Below are 24,775 nucleotides of genomic sequence, written 5' to 3' on the forward strand. Positions count from 1 at the left end.
CCGGCACCGGCACCTCCCGGCGGCCGCTGAGGGAGGGCGAAAAGGGCGGGAAAGGGCGGCGCGCGCCCGAGGCGGGAAGGGGCGCGCGGGCCGGCGGCGTTGGCGCCGCCTAGTGGAGGTCCCAGAGGTCGCGCAGCGGCGCGGCCAGGCGCGGGTCCCGCGCGCGCAGCGCCCCCGCGTGGGCGTGGCGCAGCGAGCGCAGCTCCGTGAGGCGCCCCAGCAGCCGCGCGAAGCGCTGCGGGTCCCGCGGGTGCTGCAGCTTCGAGTGCTTGTACAGGATCCCCAGCAGCGGCTCCTGCAGCTCCTCCACGTGGCGCTTGTCCCTCAGCAGCGGGCGGTCTGCGGGAGAGCGGCGGCACGGAGAGAGCGGTGAGCGGGGTGGCCCCTCAGGGTCCGCCCCTGAGGGGACAAATGGGAGCTTCCCCGGGGCAAGTGACAGCTCGTTGTTGTCACCTTCCCAGCTTACCTGAAAAGAACACTGTTGTTGCTACGAGCAGAGCGTATTCGGTCTCGGTCACTTTGAGTTCCCCCATGGTTCTGTAGAAGTAGAACAGGGCGGTGATGAACTCCTCAGTTATGCCTTGAAAATGGAAAAAAACCAACATTTTTTGGTTAAAAAAAACCAAAACAAAACAAAACAAAACAAAAACAAACACACACACACACACAAAAAAAAAAAAAAAAAAAAAAAAAAACCCACAAAACCCCCCCCCACCAACAAACGTGCTGGATAATGAGGATGTTACTTCAGTGCAGAAACAGTTTCAAATCATTGCCTGAAGGGTGGGATGTGACCCTCCCTGGGTCCATTGGATCGCCGTGTCTGGCTCTGCGCTCCCCAGGACAAGGGACATGGGGCTCCTGGAGCAGATCCTGCCGCGGCTGTGCAGCTCATGAGGGGACTGGGGCATCTCTCTTACGAGGAAATGGCGAATGGTTGGACTCTGTGATCTTAGAGGTCTTTTCCAAGCTAAATGATTCCATGGTTCTGTGGAAGGCTGAGGGAGCTGGGGCTGTTCAGCCTCCAGAGGAGCCCCAGCTGAGAGGGGCCCTCAGCCCTGGGTGTCCCTGTGTGCAGGGAGAGCAGGGACCAAAAATGGCACCAGAGGAATGGGCACGAACTGATGCTCAGCAAGTTCCACCTGAACATGAGGGAAAACTTTCCTGTGGGGGAACAGATTGCCCAGAAAAGGTGTGCAGCCTCCCTAACTGGAGATATTCCAGACCCATCTGGAGATGAGCCGGTGCCACGTGCTCTGGGATGACCCTGCTGGAGCAGGGAGGTGGCACCAGGTGACTGTGATCCCTTCCAAGCTCACCATGATTCTGTGATTCTGTGAATCTTTTAAGGCTTGGGGCTGTCCCATTGCATGAAATAGTTAACTAACTTTGTGAAAACAATGTTAATTGCTAAAATAATAACAAAAGCTGTATGGCAGTTGTACTGTGGAGCTTTGAATGTGTATATTACTCAAGGGATATAAGCAAGCATGAAGACACTTCTTCCTGCCATGAGGATGTAATGCCAGTGTGTAATACCAGAGCAGCTGAAGGGAAAGGAAGAGGAGAAGGAAAGGGAGAGGAGAGGTAGGAGAGAAGCAAGAGGCTGGAACAGTGGCCATAGGGACAGTGTAGCTCAGTGTAAGAAAAGTAGGGCCAGTAAAGCAAAAAATTCACAATGTTTAGATTCTGAGACCTCCATTACCTGTGGTAGTAGTAGAAGTTGGCCTCTCTTTATTATGACACATTTCCATGGAATAAATATTGTTTTTATCAAGGCTTTGAACATGACAACATGTCCCGTGATCAGAAAGTCTTACATGACCTGGAACAAGGCAGATGACAGTTCCCAGTCAAGCTTAAAGCAATCTTAAATATTTGTCTGTATCATTGCTAAAAATGTGTGAATTTTTACCAGACCCACAAAGGTATAAAATCCTTTTTGGCATCTGGATTCTTTTGTTGCATTTTTATTGGTCAAGGTCTCTTGTGTTAAATTTGACACAATGTATAATATGTAATTAATACAGCTGATATCATCCACTCACCCCACAATGATGCAAGTCAAGTATTTCAGACCTACTTTCACTGGTTGATGGCTGGCACTCGCTCATTCTTTGGTTGTAAATTTGGGCTGATCTCAGGAACATTGCCTCCACTGTGGACCCTTTCAGCAGAGCAATCTGGTCCTCACTGGCTAAACTCTCAAACCCTGCAGAGAAAGGTGCATGTTCAGGATCAGGGAAGGCTGGGGCTGCCTTTAAGCCCCCAACATGATGTGAATTTTTTATTTTTTTAAAATAAATATCATTACTGGAAAGGGGGAAGCACAGTTAAATGACGCATGTGCCAAAGATTTGGGATCTTTCTTGCTAGTTTGCAGATTAAAAAAAAAAGAAAAACAACAAACAAAGATGAGGCAGTTTTCAGTGTTAAAAGATTCACAGGAAGATACAAGTAAAAAATTTGGGATTAAGCAAGAGATTATCAAAACATTCTTCCTAATATCTGATAAATATAGGCCTAACACCTTTTAATTTTTTAATTTAATTTATTATTTATTTATTTTATTTTATTATTTAATGATTGTGGATACTCCATTCACTGTTATATTATTTTCTTTTTAGAAATTGTGTTCATCTTTTTACAAGCTCGTTGTCTGCACTTGTAATTCAAGAGCAAAGGAACTTTGGTGATTTTTTCTTAAACCTGATCAAAGCAGGATGTGTAACACAAGCAAAAAGACAGCTCATCCCTTCGTTCAGCTCTGCCCCACAGAGATGCTGAATTACATCAAATACCTGCTTTAGATATGGTGATTGACCTTTGTCAGTGCATTTTACAAAGAAAAGTTATCACCCTCCCTGTCAAATGTTACTTTGTCAACTCTACACTGAAATGGAGTGAATTTAATTGCATGTTCCCTTGTTCTTTATGAAAGGAAAATATGAATAAGAACACCTGGTTAGTCCCTTCTGTGCTGCCTTTGCCTTTGAAGGAACATCTGTTTTTTTCCTTTGGTGGTTATGATAAATTGTAGACTCAACTGGATTTCAGAGAATGTGGTGAGATAGTAATTCCCTCAAGGTGCTACTTTGAGGTCCATGTGTTTCCAGAAAATGTCTCTATTCCATGTCAGAAATGCAAAAAAAAATCTAATTATAGCAAAGTTTTGGACTGAAAGCTTCTAGGTTGTCCTCATGCGTGTAAATGGCAAGTTAGAAGTACAAATAATCTGTTTAAAGCCTTTTCTTAAAGCCTGTATTTTTCTCTGGTTCACGCCATCAGTTTGATTTGGTTTCTCTAATGTTCCCCAAAGGAAGGAACTCACCTGGGAGTCTTTTTGTGAAATCCACCAACACCTGGACATGGACAACAGCTGTCTCAGACAGGTGGAGGAAACTTTCCTCAGGACTTGCAGTTTCCTGTAGCTGCAAAAAGAGCATTTGCACACTGGATATAGCCAAGAGACCTGACAACAGTGACTGAGCAATGCAGGCTGGGGGTGCTGGATACCTACAAACTTCTTGGCTTCCTCAAGGGGAATTGTGTATTTCTGGTGTGCTGCTACAATGTGGTCAAGAAGCTGATGTTCTCCTGGAGTGAGTTCCATCTTCTCTGGGATCTGCTAAAAAAAATAAACCAATCAAATCACAACGACTTGGAGTAAGGATAAGTGATAAAAAGAGATATTTTAAATAGAAAAATATCCCACTTTTCCAGATCTTGTTGTAGATGATACTTGCTTACTATTCAGTCCCTCATCTTCCAGCTTTATGTTGCAAAGGAAACTGCTCTTCTGCTTGAAATTCTTCCTGAGTCGCTTTGACTTGCACTGGACTTCAGTCAGCAAACCTGGGAGGTGTGAAGTGACCATCAGTGCTTGCATTTTCAATTAATTACAGTCTGAGGTCATCGCTTTTATTAGAGATAACTCCAGTCTTGCATCACAGAAGCTGTCACCTGTCATGAGCTATGTTTCCTAGAGAGTGTGCCTGGGTGTTACTTATCAGGTGAGCTGATGTTCAGTAGCCACCAGCCTGAGGGTCTGCAGGCATTTTTGTCCTTGTGGCTCTGTGACACACAGGCATCAGAATTTTTTATCAAAGCCCATCATGCCATTTTTATTTAAACTTTTTCCCTCAAACCCTAAAGTTGGTCTGGTCCGCTCACTGCTGTCCTGACAAGTCAGGGGATATTTAGCTTATCTTGCTAGTACTTCCTTTTTTTTTTTTCTTGTACTGTCTTTAAAAACAGTTCTCTTAAGCTTCCCAAGCATTGTTGGCTTCTGCACACCAAGATGCTAAACGTGCCACCATTAATTAAGTTAATTTTCACAGAATCACAAGGTTGGAAGAGACCTTGAAGATCATTGAGTCCAACCCGTTCCCTAACACCTCAACTAAACCCTGGCACCCAGTGCCACATCTAGGCTTTGTTAAACACACCCAGGGATGGTGACCAAGAACTTTATCACCCTTTGAATGAAAAACTTTTTTATAATATCCAACCTATATGTCCATTGAGACTGTGACCTCTGGTTCTGTCAGTGCTGCCTGGAGAAAGAGCCCAACCCCACCTGAGCACAGCCACCTTTCAGGAGCTGTGCAGAGTGATGAGGTCACCCCTGAGTCTCCTTTTCCCCAGGCTAAACAACCCCAGCTTTTCCCCCATTTTCCTACAGCCAAACGAAGCTTAGACCATTATCCTCGGGAAGAGATTGACTTTGGAGAAGGCTTTATCTGCGGCGATTAGTCAAGAATGCAGCAGGAAGGAGCACTCACATTCTGCCAGCATCCCCACAGCCCTGCACTTCTTGAGGCGGCACTCCTGGCACTTCCTCCTCATGTACATGTCCATCTCGCAGTGCCCGCCGCTCTTGCAGCGGTACACCGCGTTCTTGGTGATGCTGCGCCGGAAGAAGCCTGGGAACGAGCACCAGCTTGTGAAAACAGGTTTGCTTGTGAAAATTGAGAACGTTTAATAAAGGACAGTAGGAGACAAGGACCACAGAGCAAAGGTTGTTACAGCCAGGTGCATCTTGGCACTCAGTTACACTACACTGTTATTTTTGGGGATGCACCTTAAATACCTTTTCCATTACATCAGCCTGTTGCATATCTATAGACTCTTATGTATATCTATAAACGAGTTTACATTTTTCAGGAACTATTTTACATGCCTTCTCTTTGGTCTGCTTTTTTAGAGCATGTGTGTTTCTTGGCTGTGGTTTTGGCTCCTTCTCTTTATCACTTCCAGTTTGGACCTTGGTCCACAATGTTTTCAGGTGCTGAGTTCTGATAGTTGGCAGATCTGTAGCAGGTGTCTTTATCTTATGTTCACTGGATGTTATCTTATTCAAGTAGGCATTTTAACACAAGTATACTTATATTATACTTGTGTTAAATATATTATATATTTAACACAATATACTTATATTTCACTACTATGTCTAAGCTTAATTAACAACAGAAATAAAAACTATATCTTTATAGCAAAGTTACTTTAACATCACACATATAAAATCCATTTTAATATTTGTGAATAGCCAATATTATAATATGTATCTATAACAAGGTGATGGCTGGAGCAATCGTAGGAGCTTTATCTCACAAGGATTTAAAAGGGTCCTCCAGGATTGAATGGTTGGGGTTTTTTAAATGGAAACATTACCTTGATTTTAAATCTGCTTTTAAAAAATATAGTTATGTCTGGTTCTTTCTGACTGATCTTAATTGACATTTTCCATACATGGAATCATAGAATATGCTGATTTGGAAGGGACCCACAAAGATCACCAAGTCCATCCCCTGGCCCTGCACAGACACCCCCAAATCCCAGCCTGTGCATCACTGAGAGCAGTGTTCAAATGCTCCTGGAGCTCTCGGGGCTGTGCCCGTTCCTGGGCAGCCTGAGCAGTGCCCAGCACCCTCTGGGGGAAGAACTTTTCCCTAAATCCAGCCCTTCCCTCAAGTCCTGTGCCTGGTCACAGGGAGCAGAGAGCAGAGCTGCCCCTCATGAGACAGCTCCCATACCAGCAAGTTAAAATATGATTAGTAAGTAATTACTACTTGCTTTTATTCAATTATAATAATAAGTGTAATTAATAACACTGAAATAAATTTCTAAGAAATGTTCATGAGAAAACCAGCACCTGCTTACACTGACACTATTCTAGCGAGTCATCAATGCCAAAATGAGATGCTTAAAGTGCTCATATTGAACACAGACTGTGAAAATATTTCCTCAAAGAACGTTATAAAAATGCGAATTTGGAGTGAGCTCGTTAGACAGGTGGTTCATGGGATAAATGAAAAGCCAGTGCAGTAACAGCAGCTGAAATGCGTGTGGCAGGTTGCACTTGGTGTCCCCGCTCACCTTTGCAGCCCTCGCAGGTCAGCGCGTTGTAGTGGTAGCCCGAGGCCTTGTCCCCACACACCACGCACAGCTCCTCCTGCCCCTTCAGCCTCACCGGGTGGCTCAGCCGGGGCCTCCTGAGGCCCTGGTAGCCGCCGTCCTCCCCGGGGGCAGGCAGGAAGGGGCCCTTGCTGAGCTCGCAGCTGCTGCCCACGCAGGGCCCGTCGCCGTACGGGGCGTCCAGGCTGTAGGAGCCGTACGGGGCCGGGCCAGGCTGGGGCTGCAGGGCTGGCACTGGCACTGGCACTGGCACTGCTGAGTACTGGCAGTACGGGGCAGCCTGGAAATCCGCGTCCTGCAGCTGGTAGTTGATGTGCTCCGGTAAAACATCTGCTCCGGGGGAAACAGAAAGTGCAGTGAAAAAAACCGGGGAATATCTCAACATCAGCTGCTCCAAAGTTTGAAAATGTTTTATAGATTTAGGAGCATAAATATTAGAGGAACACGTTTTCAGAGGGGCAATCTGACACATTCAGTTTAAATTTAAACCTGTAATGTTCTTAAGTGAAATGTTAAATGTAGCAAAAGTGGCTCAGTAACAGTTTGGGCAGTATCATGTGGGTGCCACTGGATCAGTGTTAGTAGATCATTGAATAGCACTTGCCAGCTGATGGCACAGTTGCCTTCAGATCTTAAACGTTTTTATTAATTGTCCACACTACAGTCAAATATGTTCCACAACTGAATTTCTTAATGAATAAAGTGTTTCTTACTGATACATGTCTCAGGCATCATTTTGAAAATGTTGCATGAGGGTCTGAGAAAAATTGTGTAGAAATCAGAGAGTACTGAAAATTACTGTGACAGGGGTCTTAAAGTTGAACTTCAGAGGAGTAAAAGGCAGACACTTGTTTTATTTAGTATTTTCCCACATGTGTCTTTACAGTAATGAGATTTTAGTTTAGTAAAATGTAGATACAGAATTACAAAGAGAGTTTCTTCCTGCCTTTCTGTCTGTTGAGTTTTAATTTTATCCAGCCTCCCTTAAATACACACAGCTATACCAAAGAAAGCCTGTGCAACGTGCATCATGTTTCATTCTTCCTTTGGGATTATTAAAATCTCTATAAAAACAAATTGGAAAGATTTTTTAAAACAGATTTTTTTTTTCTTTTAGTGGGCTTTGAGTCCTGCCTTTAGTCCTCCAGAATCAAATTAGTTATTGCAATTATAGTTACATAAGATATAGAACAGGCATTATCTATTCATAATGTATCTGGAATACTGTAATAAAACCTGTGTCTTCTCCATGCAGGTCAAAGGGAGACAGCACTGGAGATGTTTATATGGAAAGCTCAGTCAGAACAATCCCATTGTGCTCGAAAATCTGTATGAGCACACAGCAATAGATTTCTATACACTTTCAGTAGGAGCTTTCAAGTGCATTAAAGATAAATTAAAATGAAAAAAAAATTCCCTCAGTAATAGATTTCCATAGATTTTCAGTACGAGCTTGGTGAGAGCTTTCAAGTGCATTAAAGATAAATTAAAATGAAGGGGAAAAAAAAAATAAAAATTCTCCCAGGAGTTCATTTTGCTGCATTTCCAGAGTACAAAAGTTGCTTCACTCACCGTAGTACTGGAGGGGCTCGGGAAGGCCGTACCCGTCAGGGACGGTGACAAACGTGTTGGCCATGCTCTGCTCCCAGCTGCACTGCTTCATCCACTCTGCTGTGGGACCAGCCTTTAAACAGCAGCCTGGGGAAGGGGCAAAGGAAGGGAAGCATCCCATGAGTTGCTGGGTAGGTTAGACACAGAGCCAGAAAACTCCAGAACATGGCAGAGTTTTCAGACCATAAGAAAATCAGATGTCTGTGTGAAGTCACATAACACCCTCAACGAGACTACAAAATGTTTGAGTGTCCTGCTATTACAGATTCAGGGTAAAATTCTTTCCTGAGTTTCCAAGTTATAGTTAGAAATGTTTTGCTCGAGTTTTATACAAAACCATGTGGGGGAATTGGATGGTAAATTCTCTAATTCAGAGAAGGTTAAAAGGAGCTTAACAGATAGAATAAACTTGCTTTGGGCATGAATTGGAGCATTTGCTCTGGTGTGTATGTGGGGCTGTCCTGTTTGTGCACAAAGATGGGCTTTTAATGAGATTATTTCATTCACTTTTTATGCAGAGTTGAAGCAAGGAAAATAGCATGGAAAGGCCAGCATGGAATATCTGTTCTTCATCATGTAAGTACTCATTTATGCAGTAAACTCAACTTTGCCTTGCTTAAGCACTGCCAGAATTACACTTCCTGTGTTCCTTTAACAGTGTAAAGTTTTCAGTGAAGACCAAAATATTGATTTCCTATAGGATGTGCTGCCTCTAAAGAGCTTTCCACTGCCCCTTGGTCATTAAAGGAGCCTGGGCTCCTGGGTGGATTCACTGACATTCCTAATAAAGTGCACTGAGAGCTCACAGTGACATGGTGAGAAGAGCTGCTGTGCTTGGAGTTCAAAACTTACCTCATTCTTCAGTAATTTAACTTATAAATTCAAATTTAGAGAAGTTCTGAAAATGTGTGCTTTAAAAACTCTTTAAAGAGTTTTAGGGGAAAAAAAAGTCTGTATGGACAGTGGCCCGAGCTGGGTTTGGATTTACACACCTACAGCAAACCTCTGGTGTTGCTTGGAATTGCGAGCTAACAGAGCAGCCATTAGAGGAGGAAGTAGGAATATTTTCCTGCCTCCTTGTCCCTCTGCATGAGGGGATGTGGCCACAGGTTAAATTTTTGCTGAGCCTCATGCCCACTGAGCAGGGGCTGTAAGAGACAATTTGCCCAAAAACCACTCACAGGCTGTCCCTGAGCAGACAGGAAGGATAGAAAAGATGAAAAAGGCATGGAAGGATTTGGAAAACACAGCAAATCCTTCAACAGGATTCTCTGCAGAATTTACAGCAAGTTGGGTTTGAAGACCCTCCCTGAAGGAAGGGTTTGTGCTATACCTGTACCTTGCTGCAGCTGAGACAATGAATGAATCAGCCCAGGGAATCTGAAGTCCTGGCTGGAAAAACACACATCCCTTCCCCCAAACTGCACAGAGCTTCAGGGCTGACCACTTTCACTTCGTGCTGTCAGCAGAAGGTGAAAGGATGCAGTGAGGCTGGAATGCTGGGGGTTTGTTATCTCTGCTAGTAAATATTTGTTTGAGAGCAAAATAAGTCACTGAATCATGAGGTCTTATCAGTTAGATCAATTTGGCCTGAGCAAAGTCTACATTTTTTCCCAAAACTGTGTGTTTGCTGAAGAAACGTGTTTCTGAATTCCAGTGGTTTCTTTAAATAAAAGTCATAATTGAATAGTAGATAAAAAAACTACACCGAGCCACTCTAATAAAAGCAGTATATTGGCAGTATGACTTGAAGGTGGTCGATGGCTTAAACATTCTAAAACTTGGAAGCATCTTAGTTATTGTGGGAGAAAAGATTCAGCCCTTCTTACTGATTTTTATGGCTAATAACAGTAACCAGCTGCACCTACAAAATTTCCAGCTTAGACTGAGACTTTGTAAACTGAAATCTCAAATTAAGAGAATTAAGAGGATGTTAGAAGAGTGGGAATAGTAAATCCAGTGGTTGTCTGAGGAATGCTCTACTGTCTTAAAATGAGACGTCTAAGCATTAAGAGTTTCATTTTCTGACATTTGAGAATTTAGTGTTGACAAGCTTTTTCTGATCAAACAAAGCATTGGGATTTTAAAGCAAAAAAAAAAGAAGAAAGGGGTGGGGGGGAAAGGAAGAGAAGAAGATATGTAAGGAAGGAACTTCATTTCCTAGGCCAGGCAAGTTTTGATTATTTCTGAGTGACTGTGAGAGTCATGAGGTGAGTGAGGCAGCAGCAGGGAGGCCTCCTCCAAACTGCAGCAGTCCCTGGGATTCCATGATCCGTGTGCTGCTCTCCCCAGGGCTCTGTGGCCATCCCAAACCCCTCAGACCTCACGGGACACTTCCCCAGCCCACACAGACACAGTAACCTCATCCAGGCAGGGGAGTTCTGCACGTGCCCAGCACGGCAAAGCTCCTGACACAGGTACCAGACATGCCCAGGTGTCAGGTCCAAAACAGTAATGGAATAAAGCTGAAGTAAGAATGGAGCAACGGGTTTGGAGGCTTGGGGCAGTTGAAGCCATGTCATGCCCAAAGCAAAATGTTTTGTGTCCCTTTTTCTTTTCTCTGTGTATTCCCAATATAAGCACATATTTGTACATGAGCGCTTTAAAAGGAAGCAAAAATCTAAATACATTCCCAGAGAGAATGCATAAAGGTCATTAGCCTAAAAAGTGGAAATATCTGGGAACAAAAGATGAATATTTGAATCACTTATTTTGTAGCATCCCAAGCAGTAACACACTTAGGGTGGGAGCCTTGAGCCCGAGTCACACAGACTGAGCTGACAGAAAATGTCACCTGTGAAAAGCACACGCTGTTCCTGCTTCTGCTGCTACTGGGCATTTTCACATGTGAAGTCCTGAGCAGGTGAGGAGAATGGTGGTTTTTGGAAGAGGTGACCTACACTCAAGGTGGCTTAAACATGTTTGAAAGTGTTGTGCTTTTACAGGCTTAGTTTTGTCAGTGCCAATCTTCTGAACAACAGACGTTCAGTGTAAACCAGAATGTGTTGATTCAAGGGCTTGGTTATCCATCTCATGCAGAAATTTAGTTCTTAGTCCCAACTGAAAGACTTGACAATTTATCAAAAGTGTGATTCACTAAAGAAAAAATTGATTGATAAAAGTAAAGTAGAACCATAAATAGAATGCGCATGTCCAGACTAGAATCTGAACTTTATGTCTATTTATTTCTATTTATGGTGAAAGATGTGGGGTTTATCATTTTTATTGCTATAAAGCCCCATATCATAAAACAACATATCATCAACTTATCAAATTTATTGGGATACAAAACATCCTTCATGGAGCAGGGCTGCAGGGAGCCCTTGCAGAGGTCGGTACTGACAGTGCTTTAGCTGCTATCGTAAATATTTTGACAGTTGAGTCATGGGGAAATTTCTTGTTTACAGGGAATTTTAGGAACTCTGAGTGAGCTGAAGGTCTTCACCATCTATTTAGCACACCTTGGGGCACGTTAGTGGTCACGTAGTGGAACTCAGAGCACGTTCCAGGCTCAGGTTTAATCACTGTACTTTGCTTGCAGCTGGAAGGCAAAGCTTTTTTTTTTTTTAAATTGTGAAAATTTAAACTAAAAACTGGAAAAAAAAAGTAACTGAGCATAATCAGTGCCAAGTAGGTGTGATGCCAGCTGATCTATTCAATTTCACTCAAGCATTTCAGTAATCATTGCTTAATTACAGAATGATTTTGCAGGGGAAATTGTAGGATTACTTTATTGATCCTGTATGCAGCTTACACGCATTATTAAAGGTTTTTCTGTTCCTCCTGGTTTTAATGTGCCAAGAAGCTCCCCAAAACTCCTCTTTGAAGAAATTCCACTTTTCTTTTTACTAAATGTGTTCCTTCCTGGTTATCCTATTCCATATAATAACCATAATAGGAACTGGCTTATTTCACTGATGGACTGCATTGCAATTATCTTGAAATTTTCCTTTGAAGTTGTTATTCCATTAATAATTATTTCAAAAGCATAATTTTTATACATTCTAAAATAAGAGGTTAGAGGTTGTTTGAAACTCACAGTTTTCCGGCTACTTTTGGGAAGGGAAATAAATAACTGAATTTAAAAGTAATTTTTCTTCACTCTGTGTGTCAAATGAAGAACTGTTGGAACAAACCCTTGGCAGCAGAATATCAGCTTTAAACTGCATGTTTGCTGTTTCCATTTAGCCAGATGTTTAAAAAGAAAGAAAAAAAGGAGGAAAAGAAGAAAAAAGGAATATTTTCACATGGCAAACTGCTGTATGGCTCGAGCAGCTATTTCTAACTGAGAGCATGCAGAGAAGGGATGGAATACTCACGGTGGCTGCAGGGAGCTCCTCTCCGCGGGGCCGCAGCGGCGGTGGCAGCTCTGCTGCAGCTGCAGCCCAGCAGGCCTTTCCCTATTTATCAGTTTGTGTGCACAGCCCGGGCTCCAGACACTCGGCAGAGCCACGCCGCGGCTCCGAGACACCAACTTCCCACACAGCTCCTCTGGGGTCGGAGCAAGGGCAGCTGCGAGCCCACATAAATCACAGCACAACTGGGTCAGCAGGGACAGGGGCCACGGGGACCCTCACGTCACTGCTTCCCAGAGCCCTGCCTGCCCAGCACTAGCACTCTGCTTTCCTGCTAGAATTTGAATTCTCCCATTTTGGTTGCTGCACGTTGACATGTCAGGGTGGTGATGGAAAATGCTCAGTTCCCAAGAGGGGAAAATATTGCAGTAGTATTATTTGGAGATTTTTACGTGACATAATAATTTAATTTGGAGAGGCTGGATCAGGCCAGGACCTCCAAACACCAAACACTTACCTTGTCCTCCGTGTTCTGATCCAGACACTCTTCTGGCTCACTCTCAGTTCATTGGCAATCTCAGTTCATCTTGCCATTAACTCAGCAAAATTTCATTCTTAAACCCCAAGTATTTCCATTATTAGTAACTTCTAACAAATTAATACTGCAATTTGGTGTTTTCATTGTTTCCTAGGTAGATGTGACCTTTTGGGTAGGGAATTTTCTTGTTAAGTATCCTGCTGTTCCAGTGCTCCCAGCAGGTTGCAATCTCCTCACTCCAGGAGGAGCTCACCTGCCTTCTGTAAGATCTGTTCTCCATTCACCTCAGAAAAACTGCTTCTGTTGGATACTGCATGGAATTAGATGGGAAAAGGAAAATATCATTTCCTGTTGGGCAACTTACAGCAAAGTCACTTAAAATACTCTTTTGGGACAGCAGCTTTTCGTGGATAAACAGCCATCACCCTTGAAAGGAGGGACACATTTCTGTTCCACGGGCTCCAGAGAAGAGCTGCCCCAAGGCTGCTTATTTCCATGTGCCATTTACAACTCTCTCTGTGGAGTGGAATGGTTGAGTCTTTCAAGAACAAACAGCGTTGACTAATAAATGTTATTTGAGCATATTATGGAGTTTTCTAAGTTTTCAGATTCCTGCATTGATCATGTGTGGTGATGGGGGGCTGCAACACAGTGATTATGCAGCAGAAATGAAGATAATTATGTTCTAAGCTTAATTATCCTCAGCACTCGTCTTTCTGGTAAAAGCAGCCTCATTACAGAAACTTGCCAAGTTGTCAAAAAAACTTCAATAGTAAAACTGAAAGTTTTACAATTGATATAACAATTTTTTTTCACAGAAGTATCTCTTTCACAATATCCCATTGACTTTTTCATCCAGCCTTTCTCATGAAAGTTGGAAAAACAAGCAGAGCTTTTTGAAATATTGTGGTTAGCTTTTAAATGCTACTGACTTTTATTTTTAGCAATTTTTGCTGATAGAAGGCACCTTACTGATAAGCTGTTCAAATTAGCTGTAGGAGGTGGGTATTTAGAGCCTGTTGACTCTGGGGGACTTAAGCCTGAAGCCCAGGTTTTTAAAGGGCATCAAATCCCCATTCTACTCAGTTTATAAAGCCTGCTGGTTTCAGGGTAAATTCAGTTTCTAAAGTCAGTATATAAATAAGTTTATGTGATAACTATATAAATGTTGTAGTAGAAATGAATTGCTGTAATTAAGTATTAGCCCAAGGTTAATTAACTCCCACACTGTAGTAAAGAAATTATTTTGCATAATCATGAAGTGATTCAGACCAGGTGACTGGCTAAATACATATATTTATGTAAATATAGATATTTGCATTATTTTAATAAATCACTGCTCCTATTCAAAGCTTAGCATGACAAAAATGGGAGACTCGAGGGCACACTTGAGTCACCTAAAATACTGCTGCAAAGAAGAGGAAAATAAACTCTTTTCCATGCTTGTAAATAATCAAAAACCAGAAAGGTTATTTAGGAGTAAGGGAGATTTAAATTACAAACTAGAGAAAGCAATTACTGTGGTAAAAATAGCACTGGAACAAGTTCCTTGTACAATCTTCTCCACTGGCTGTTTTGAAGATCAGTTTGGGCAACCAGATTGAACTCAAGAATTGTTTTCTCTGGGTTGCTTTGGTTTGTAAAGAGGACGTTTTGCAAAGGACTTTGGAAAGCTCTCTTCCAGCTCTGTTTTCTGTTATTTTTCTATACCTACATGAATTCTGTGAAACAGTGCTGAAGTCTCTGGTCAGTAACATGCCCAGAGCCACTTCAGTGGCAAAGGAAATAATACCAGACTCCAAGCTTGCCTTACTAGCAGTAAGTAAACAAAGTGTCACTGACAGATACGGCCTGAAAATAGGAGCTGAAGGAGTTCCTGCCACGAGCCAACATCCAGAAGTGGCACTGAAGTGGGGAAAAAGGGACACACATGTTTTCCATGGAAAATGAGCAGATCTGGTGACAGCAGCCTGACCTGGACACTGCTGCAGCACTTGTGCAGCCTCCCTGCCACCAGTGCAGACTGGGAGCTCTGGGCAGCCCAATCCCCGTGGAGATTGGGCAGCTGGCTCCAAGGTCTGATGGCAGATGAGGAAAGAGCTTCCCTCGGTCCATACCTGCTGAGAGAATGCTTTTCAAGGTCAGCACAATCCTTGTTCATCTGGACTGGAGATTCCTGATGTCTGTGACTCATTTGGTAACCGAATAGTTAAAGGAAATCACATCGACTCCAGCTGGATCTTCTCTACATAAATGACCCGTTTGGCTTGATCTGCTATTGGATTGTTTACGTAACTTCAGTAATTAACCACTATCAGCCTCATTAATGAAACATAAACCACCTCTTCTGCTCATTTATAAAGCATTTGTCAAACAAAACTCAAACAAAGGGCAGAATCTCAGCAAAGTAACAGCCCTGCAAGAGCTACTGAGCCCTGCCTGCAAGGCACAGCAGTCACTTTGTTGTTGTTTTCCAGTAGAACTGAAGCAGAAGTGATGGCATTGGCTATTGCTCTTGGCTAACTTCTCCCCAAGCCATCTGAGATCTGTCACATGAGGGCAAGGATGCCTGGACAACTATTTTGGCCATTTCAGTACAAAATACTGATGTTCCAGCTCATTACTGTAAATCATTAAATGATGAAAGCAAGAGTCAAATACTAAATGATTAAAGCCCTCAGAAAACTAATTGCTAATTACAGTAATTGTTGTTCTATGTGAAAGGTTATATTAAAACAATGATTATTTCATTACCGGATTAAATCTTTGCTGTTTGTAAACTGTTCTGAGCAATATTACAGAAACAATGCAGATCATGTATCAAAATGATCCAACCTAATCCTTACCTATTTTTGTGTCAGAGAAATAAAATGGTTCAGAGCCATAAAATACACTGGGAGACGCATCCATGCCAAAAGTTTTGTGATCTGAGACCTTGGATTTCCTTTCCAATTTGTTGAGGAACTCATGAAAAAAATCCACAAGTTTTCTGTTCCCTCTCTCTTCTGTTATTTCTAGATTTTCCAAAGGTTCAGGAATGCTGGGGGATTGCTCCTCATGGTGTGGATGAACCTCTCAGTCCTGGGTGAGAAGCAGCACAGAGCCTTGTGAGCACTGATTGTGCCTGCTGGTGTTACCTTGCACAGGGAACAGCTCCCATTTGGTGTTCTTTGGTGTGAGATAATAGAAATACTCTTTGTTTTGCCTCAAATGTATCAGGCAAATCCTCACAATCAAATTGGATGAGAAGATGGAAGTTCTTGTTAAATTCTGAAATGCTTTTGTGGGATTAAATGATGAAATAGCAGACCAGAGAGGAAAAACAATTTTGGTCTTTTTAAGACTGATTTTTTCTTAATCACAAAGTTGTTGGATAGTTTCACCTTCCATTTTCTTACAGGCTTGTAAGGCCAATCTTGAAGAACTAAACATTATGTCAAGTTTCAGTCCAAGAGCCAGACTGCCTTAAACTCACCTGAAAATCTCAGGACAGCCCACAAAATGTTACTGTTTCTCTTTAAACTTAATCTGCAGTGTTTGAGGGCAGATTAGGTACAATAAACCCATCCATTCAACCTTCACAAAGTTCCTGGGCACCCTGACACCTCCCCTTTCAGTACCCTCTGCCAAATCTGTTTCCCCTTGGCTGGAAGACCAAGATTTGTTAATAAAATGGAAGAAAGCAAAGCTATCAATTAAATTGGATTACAGTCCCAAGAGCTGGTAGTTCATAGAGAATACTCATAACTACAGGCACTGCAGCACTTTGTAGGTACAGCAAAGGGAAGCCAAGAGCTCATTTCCATACAGCAGATCTTGACACTGTGCTCAGCATTACAAAATAATTATTGTGGAATGTCTTGCTCAGCATTTTATCAGCAGTGGTCTTGCTGCTGAGACTGAATTAACTGGATGTGTCCATTTATCAATGATAATGTTTTTCCTCTTTTCCAGCCTGGATTCCATCTTGAGGACATTTGTTTTAACAGTAGAAAGAATATTAGACTCATAAGTGTGAGTGCTGTGGTGCAGTGAGTGACTCCTCAAGATTTATCAAAGCAAGATAATTAGGATGAACAATAAGACCCAGTTCCTTGGTAATAACTTTTGTCACAGGACAACTCTGCATTATGCCACGTTGATCTGCCTTGAAGTATGGGCTGGGAAGTGCAAGAGGAGATTCCTTTGGGCTCCTGGCCCGTGAGTCTCTGTGCTACACTTTTGTTGAAGGCAAAACCAGTGAAACTGTGACAGTGGCTGAGAGCTGTCTTTACACTACCACTTAATTTGAGAAACAAGCAGTCAGAAAGTGTTGGGGTGTGTAGTGTGAGAGGGGGCTGGTTGGCTTTTTAAACAGCTGTAGCTGCTGAAATAGTTGGGGTTTGAAGGAAGGACTTGTAATGGAAATGAGAATTGTCACATTCATTTTTGAAAAGCTTGTGCCCAGCTGCATCACCATGGGAGACTTTGCTTTCAGACACTTAGCCACAATGTTTCTACCTGTGCTGACTGCACTTACAATTAATATAATTTTACTGAAAATCCAAGAAGTATCCTAGAAATTTGCCCTTTATTCTTTTCTCTACTTCCAATATCTAGATGTCACTCCACCTGTCACAGACTTTGCCATTTGATACCATCTGTTCACAGAATCCCAGAATGATTTGGGTGTGAAGGGACCTTAAATCCCATCTTGTTCCACCCCCTGCCATGGGCAGGGACACCTTCCACTGTCCCAGGTTGCTCCAATCCCTGTCCAGCCTGGCCTTGGACACTTCCAGGGATCCAGGGGCAGCCCCAGCTGCTCTGGGCACCTGTGCCAGGGCCTGCTCCCCCTCACAGGGAAGAATTTCTTCCATATATATCACTTTAATTTCTGTTCCTTCATCCTGATCCTATTTTCCCTTGTCCTGCCCCTGCAGTTCTGATGAGGGGTCCCTCTCCAGCTTCCCTGTAGCCCCTTCAAATGTGGAGACCCCACAACCCCACTGTGGAGACCCCATTACCCCTGGAAAGGGTTGTAGGGTCTCCACAGAACTTTCTCCTCTCCAGGCTGAAGAGCCCCAGCCCTCTCAGCCCGTATCCATAGGGGAGGTGCTCCTGAGCCCTGAGCAATTTTGTTCACTTTTCGTCCAGCTAGATTTCTTTTCTTTGTGATTTTCCTACTGTTAGCAAGAGCCTCCTCAGCTGCACTCAGAACTGTTATGTATTTATCCCACCACAGAAATACTATTTCTGATTTTCCAAAGATGGCCTGGAAGCAGTTTGGGCTCTGCAGCAGCACTGTTGTTCTGAGTGTCCCAGTGCTCTGCTATCCAGCCTTCACTTCTGCTACAACAACCCCATGTTCTGTTTGACAAAATACAGCCATGTGGTTAAGAGTTATTAAAAGCATTAAAACATTAACCTCTTGTAACCCCATTTTTCACTTTGTACACACACATAAGTGTTTAATCGAATTGAAGTTAAACACTAAAAAGTTTGAGAGGCCAAATTTATACATTCTATTTAGTTTACACAGAATTGCTGTGATAAGCCAAAGGAATTACAAGGCACCCCTACTCAGAAATGCTCATCTGTTGATTTGTTTAAGCTCTGTTGCTACACACTCGAAGTTTTGGTGACAAGCATTCCCAGCATTTAAACCAAGGAGCTTTGTCCTGCTGGGATCCTCTGTGTCCTGGCGCCACAGGAACTCTCTCTGCTGGCCCTTGGAGCTGGACAAATGAATCTGTGTCCAGATCTGCTGGAGAGGGGCTGAGCCCCAGCCCCCAGTGGGAGCATGGGCTCAGGGCACCGTGGCAGTGGGGTTGTAGATTCCCATCTCCCTTATCCTGGAATTTTATTCCTGAAAGCCAGAATGCCCCAGAGGAAATGAACTGATCCTGAAGTGACAGTCTGGCACAGCAGTGCTGCCCTCACCCACCCCTGCTTGTCCCTGTGGGCAGGGAAGGCCAGGATGGCACCTCTGGCACCAGGGGAAGTGAGTGTTAAATCAGAATTATGAACACAAGAGCAGAAGAGGCAGCTCAGACCCATCCTGTGCAGCTCCTGTGGGGATGAAGTGATCCTTCACACTGCCCACACCATGGGCTGGATGTGACCTGGAATTCCCAGTGCCCATCTCTGAATGGCTCTGAGGGCCTGAATTCAGTGGAACCTCAGGGACTGCAGGTTTGGTTTCACAGAAATCCCTGTGCTGGATAAAGCGAGAAAGGGAAGGATGGCTGTGGCACACAGAGCTCGTTCCATGGAGCTGTGCAGGGGCTGCCCTGTGGACACGGGTGCCCTGGGACAGGCTTTGGAGGCAGCAGGGAGCAGGAGCAGGAGCAGGAGCAGGGGAGGCAGCAGCAGGTGCTGGGCTGCACACGAGGGATCCCCTCAGGATGTGGGAGTGGGGCAGGGGAAACCAGCGCTGGCCATGGCTCAGGGGTGATGTGTCCATTTTGGGACAGGACAATCTTTACCCAGCTTGTTCCACAGCCAGGATGGTCCACACAGCAATATTTGTAGTTTCCCAAGTGTTCCTGACTTGCCGATTAGGACACAGGAATTCTGATAAACTGTCCAAATTTCTAGTATTCTCTAATAAGATGAAAAATAGGGAAGGACAGAAGGTGAAATATGCTATAACCATGGCCTGGACCTTTATTTCCAAACTAGCGGAAGGATTACATTTCCCAGATTTGCAGAATAGCTCTCATATTTTACTAATTAATCTGATTCTGATGAAATATTCCAACTGCAGCTGCTTACCCTGTTCTCTTTTGCATTGTGTGCATGTTTTGAGATTGTTGCTTTTATAAAATTATCTCGTTCAGCACTTCTGCACCAGGCTTGATTATCTCTGAAATCATAAAGAACCTTCATCTGATAAAGCATCCTGGAGTTTTCTCATGTGTCTGTGTGAATAGGGATTTAAATCAGAAAGATGACTCAAATCAAAGGCAGTCCTGCTAAAATATTATTATTGAAAACATTGTTAATGAAGTCGGTGCTATTGAACAAAACTTTGTGGCACAAAGCCTCAAGGACACCCCGGATCACCAACAGTAGCTTCAGTTAGCAAATAAGAATCAAAGCAGCGAGTCAGCATTGCACAGCTTGTTATTTTGAGTGGCGGATGTTTACTGTTGGCAGGGACAAACAGAGGATCAGATAAGGCGGGAGCCCCGCAGATCCCAGCCGGGATTGATCGCGCTGGGAGGGAGCAGCCGCGGAGATAAGCGGGACCCGGGGTCAGGGCCGGCGGCCCTCCGCAAACAGCCTGTGCCGAGCAGCGGCCGCTCGGGCCGGCCTTGTCCCGGGCTCCCCCGGCCGCGCTGGGCCGGGCGGCGGCGCCGAGCGCGGGGCTCGGGGCACGGGGGCTCGGACACACGGAGCGCGGCTCGGGGGAGCGGCACGGCCACCGGGGCAGGCGGCTTTGGGAGCCGTGTGCCGGGGAGCGCGGCGTCCCCGAGCCCCAAAGCGGCCCCGACACCCCAAAATCAGCCAAAGCTCCGGGGCTGCGACCATCCCCGGCAACGGCGGGGACAGCCTGGCCCCGCCCCCGGCGCCTGGCCCCGCCCCCGGCACCTGGCCCCGCCCCCAGACCGGCCAACCGGCTCTTGGCCCCGCCCCCAGACCGGCTAACCGGCTCTTGGCCCCGCCCCCAGACCGGCCAACCGGCGCCTGGCCCCGCCCCCAGACCGGCCAACCGGCGCCTGGCCCCGCCCCCAGACCGGCCAACCGGCGCTTGGCCCCGCCCCCAGACCGGCTAACCGGTGCTTGGCCCCGCCCCCAGACCGGCCAACCGGCGCCTGGCCCCGCCCCCAGACCGGCCAACCGGCGCTTGGCCCCGCCCCCAGACCGGCTAACCGGCTCTTGGCCCCGCCCCCAGACCGGCTAACCGGCGCTTGGCCCCGCCCCCCGGCCCGGCCGTGGCGCTCTGGCGCCGCCAGGCGAGCCCCCGGCGGATCGGCGGTTCGCGCCGGCCCGCGCCTGCGCACTGGCAGCGCCGTGGCCGCGGGCGGAAGCGGCGTCCCGGCCCCGCGGGTTCGCGTCCACCCGCGCCCGGCGGCGGGGCCGGAGCGGGGCCGAGAGCGGCTGAGCGGGGAGAGCGGCGGCGGGGCCGCGAGGGACATGGGCCCGCCGCGGGGGTGAGCAGCGCCGCCCGCCATGAGCTGCACCATCGATAAGATCCTGACGGACGCGCGGACGCTGCTGGAGCGGCTGAAGGAGCACGACACGGCGGCCGAGTCGCTCATCGACCAGTCGGCCGTGCTGCACCGGCGCGTGGCCGCCATGCGGGAGGCGGGCGCGGGCTGCGCCGACCAGGTGAGCGCGGCCGGGCGAGCCCCGCGCCTCGGCGGGGCCCGGGCGGGGCGGCCGGACCGACCCCCGCGTCCCGGTAGGCCCGAGGCGGCCGGACCGACCCCCGCGTGTCCTCGGCAGGGCCCGGGCCCCGCGGCGGAGCGACCCGACCCGTCCCGGCTGCGGCCGCACGTGGTGCTGGCGCAGGAGAACACGCAGATCCGCGACCTGCAGCAGGAGAACCGCGGTGAGCGGGGCCGGGGGCGGGCCCTGGCGGGTGATGTGCAGGGGGCCGGGGGGATGCTGGCGGTGTGCGGAGCTGTCCCGCTGGTCCCGGCGGGAGGGTCCTGTGGAGGAGAGCAGAGGCGCTGGGTGCCCGGTGGGTCAGGGAGTCTCCTCGGCCGAGGGGATCCGGGCAGCCCCCGCAGCTGGCACCCAGCGAGCGCCTCGGGGCTCCGCTGCCGGCCCTGACGTGCTGTGTTCTGCAGAGCTGTGGGTCTCACTGGAGGAGCACCAGGACGCGCTGGAGCTCATCATGAGCAAGTACAGGAAGCAGATGTTGCAGCTGCTGGAGGGGAGAAAACGTGAAGAGGCAGAACCAGTCTTGAAAGTCCATCAGGCTAATTCTGGGGTAAGGTGAGATGGGAACAAGAGAGTGCTCAAGACCCCTGTCCCCTGCTCGCTGTCACACAATCTTTGTTTCCATTCCTGCAATGCCTGTGCTCCAAAATACATTTTCTCCAAATCTTGACTCTTTGCTGGTATTTGCCCCCCTGTTCCTTTCAGAGCACACAGGTTGTAACAGCTGTCCCAGAGGACACTGAGAGGCACAGCCCAGGTGGAGGCTTTTTCTTTCAACCAGGTGGTGAATTCCCTGGCTTAAGCTTTATGTGCCCGATCCTCTACAGCAAAATCAAAGATGTCCAAGTTGTTATAATTCCTGTTCATTAGCTGTAAGAAAGGGGAAAAAATCTTCTAAACTCTGTGAGTTTTATATGTTTAATTCTTAAGCGATTTCACTCCCTAGTGTTTTTAAATCCAGATGCTCTGTGTAGTGGCCTAAAGCATCCTTTTGTGCACACTGGGCTCAGTGGCTTCAGAACTCTGAGTTGTGGCTGCTGATAACTGCTGCCTGTTTCATATTTACATGTATAGTCACAATAGAAGACATTAAATTTCCATTTTAAACTCAGGAATTGTTAGGCAGTTTTTAAATGCATTTTTATCTGATTAGAGAACAGGAGGTTGATTCAACCCAGTGACATCTCATATCTTGTAGTTTTTTTGTAGGAACTGGAGACAGCATAACTCTTCTCATGTGTTTCTGTGCACTGATATGTGGCAATTCACTGGTTCTCTTTTCTGAGTTGCTTAACTCATCTGAAGGTGTAGCTAGTTTGGTTTCCAGTGCCTCCCTGAATGCACAAATTGCTGTTTATAAAGGTTTTACATTAAAATAACTTGACAATGCAAAGCTGAAAGGGCTCTGCAGGAACCCTTGAAGGGATATAGCTTGACTATTTCAATGTCTAGGCAAAGCCTTCTGTACTTCAGGTGAGCTCCTTGAGTTTTTTCTCCCCACCATTTGGAGAACAATAGTAAACTTCTAATGTCTTTAAAAGAACTATGTTCTTAGTATAACCATCTTCCTGTTTAGAAGAATAAGAGTTTAGAAAAATAATAATCTTTCTTCCCAGAAGTCTCTCGTGTTCTCCAGCTGTCTTCTGGATGCTCTAATTTGTTTACATACTTTCTGAATAATGGAGTTCAGAACTGAAAGCTCTGCTCTGTGATAAATGTATCTTCCAGAGGCAGTAGAAAAACTACGGGCACTTAAGGAAACTCCACCCTGTCACCTGCCATGTTAAGTGATGTATTGCTCTTCAAGCAGGAACTGTTGCTTCATACTGGAATTTGTCAGTGTTTGTTCCGTGTGCACTTCTGAGCTTCAGCAAAATGCATTTTCTAGAGGATTATTGCTGTATCTAGACAGATTCTGTAAAATCTGCCTCGGGAGGCTCTGGTCTTACTTGCTTTAATTTTGTTGTTGGATGTCCTTCTGAGGTAAAGTTGTTTACTCCACACCTGAAATCATGTTCACTTTTATTTTTGGTGTCTTCGTAAATTTAGTCAAGCTTTTCTAATAAAGCTAAATAAAATTTGCTGCCTACTAATCACGTTCACATGAACCTGAATGCTGTCTCACACCTTGGCACACTTGAAATTATTTCCCTTTAAATCCGGGTGCCTTATCTTGCTGGCTGCTGTGTCTCTCTTCACTGTTCTCACTGATAAAGGACTGCTGATAAAGGACAATAAGGTACAAGTTCTTATCCTTAAGTATACAAGGCAGAAAGGCTTTCAAGTGCTTGGGAGGAAATGATTAAAATTCAAAAGAGAAAGAGAATCCAAAATTAGGAAAATGGAAATAAGTGATTTAGAAGGGATCCGTTATGACTGGTGCTTTTGCCTGAACTTACTGAATGTATTAATTTTATGTCTTTCAGGAAATTGAAAGTCAAATAGACAGAATATGTGAGATGGGAGAGGTGATGAGAAAAGCTGTTCAAGTGGATGATGAGCAGTTCTTTAAAGTTCAGGAGAAACTGGCTCAGTTGGAGGTAAGAGCAGAGCCAGGTGCTGAAGATAAATCGAGCTTTGGGGGTCTCCAGACTTTCTCTGTATCTTCTATGTTTGTGTCAAAGATTAAAACACTTAAAAATTTGGGGATGGGGTCAGGAAATGCAGAACATGATTGTTTATTTTCAAGTTCTTAATGTTTGTATTATTTTTATGTATCTATATATAAATAAATAAAGCCAGAAGAAGATAAGCTTTAAATTATGTGGCTCCAGTGTGCCAGCACTGTACTAATGCTGGCATTACAAACTGTATTGTACAAACTTTATCTCTCTGTGAAGGAGTGAGACTATTTAAAGATCAGCATCTTTTAGCTGTGAATTAGCACCTTTCTGTGATAGTCCTTTAGTTGTGAATTAGCTCGTTTCTATTTCAGCAAAAATGTTGATTTTGCAGCTTGAAAACAAAGAGCTGCGTGAGCTGCTGTTGATCAGCAAGGAGTCCTTCGAGGTGGGGAGAGAAGATCTGCCAGACTGAAGCCTAGGCCACACAAACCTCATCTCCAAGCCTTCAGGGACTGTTATGAAACCACCTGACAAGGATTTGTTGTTTCAGGTGTTTCCTTGTATATTTGATTTATCTCTAAAGTGTGTGGGCTGTTTTCTCTGCGTTTTTCTGAAGTGTTGATGGCAAAAGCTTGCACCCTGCTCTGTCTTAGTACCTGCAGCACTTGGATGCTTAACACTGAAGTATTTGATGTGTCCTCCCTTGTGATGGCTCAGTTCCTCTCCCTTTGTTATTTTTATGAGCTTTAGTCAGTAATTCCAGCTGTACAGATGGCTCTTAAATCCACCTTGTCTGTAGCTAGAGATCATCATGCAGGTTGTGATTATTGTGCTTGATAGAAGGAATAGGAGATGATTGAGAAACCACAGTGAGAGGCAGGGATGTGGTTTGCTCTGGCTGCAAAGGGCAGCTGGGCTCTGCAGAGTGAGTGACCCTCAGTGTCTGGCTTTGTCACCTGGCCTGGCTTTGTCCCCTG

At 45.4% G+C, this 24,775-nt stretch overlaps 2 protein-coding genes and 1 long non-coding RNA gene across 7 annotated transcripts; 2 read left to right on the plus strand and 1 right to left on the minus strand.

Moving 5' to 3' along the window:
* Positions 1-94: 94 nt before the first annotated feature.
* On the minus strand, positions 95-12,440 carry LOC135286089 (bile acid receptor-like). 3 transcript variants are annotated; one of them, XM_064399055.1, is made up of 11 exons: positions 12,348-12,440; positions 7,990-8,115; positions 6,379-6,747; positions 4,785-4,925; positions 3,716-3,855; positions 3,521-3,628; positions 3,332-3,431; positions 2,084-2,212; positions 1,706-1,825; positions 467-580; positions 95-339 (listed from the first exon to the last, which is right to left on the minus strand). In XM_064399055.1, the coding sequence occupies exons 2-11, from the start codon at positions 8,078-8,080 to the stop codon at positions 110-112; spliced, it is 1,542 nt and encodes a 513-aa protein (XP_064255125.1). In that variant the 5' UTR covers positions 8,081-8,115; positions 12,348-12,440; the 3' UTR covers positions 95-109. The 3 variants fall into 3 exon arrangements, with proteins under 3 accessions (XP_064255125.1, XP_064255123.1, XP_064255124.1); XM_064399053.1 differs by lacking the exon at positions 12,348-12,440 and having other exon boundaries at positions 7,990-9,181; XM_064399054.1 differs by lacking the exon at positions 12,348-12,440 and having other exon boundaries at positions 3,521-3,625; positions 7,990-9,134.
* Positions 704-16,187, plus strand: LOC135286090 (uncharacterized). 3 transcript variants are annotated; one of them, XR_010350602.1, is made up of 5 exons: positions 704-1,587; positions 2,628-6,395; positions 8,547-8,604; positions 10,747-10,891; positions 12,217-16,187. It is a non-coding gene; the product is annotated as an uncharacterized LOC135286090 (long non-coding RNA). The 3 variants fall into 3 exon arrangements; XR_010350603.1 differs by lacking the exon at positions 704-1,587 and having other exon boundaries at positions 3,854-4,013; positions 4,685-6,395; XR_010350604.1 differs by lacking the exon at positions 704-1,587 and having other exon boundaries at positions 3,854-4,955.
* Positions 16,188-20,860: 4,673 nt separating this feature from the next.
* On the plus strand, positions 20,861-24,380 carry SIKE1 (suppressor of IKBKE 1). The gene is made up of 5 exons (XM_064399365.1): positions 20,861-21,177; positions 21,295-21,400; positions 21,642-21,784; positions 23,661-23,774; positions 24,190-24,380. The coding sequence occupies exons 1-5, from the start codon at positions 21,019-21,021 to the stop codon at positions 24,268-24,270; spliced, it is 603 nt and encodes a 200-aa protein (XP_064255435.1). The 5' UTR covers positions 20,861-21,018; the 3' UTR covers positions 24,271-24,380.
* The last annotated feature ends 395 nt before the right edge of the window (positions 24,381-24,775 follow it).

This window comes from Passer domesticus, chromosome 25, assembly GCF_036417665.1.
Source record: "Passer domesticus isolate bPasDom1 chromosome 25, bPasDom1.hap1, whole genome shotgun sequence".
NCBI classification, from domain to species: Eukaryota; Metazoa; Chordata; class Aves; order Passeriformes; family Passeridae; genus Passer; species Passer domesticus.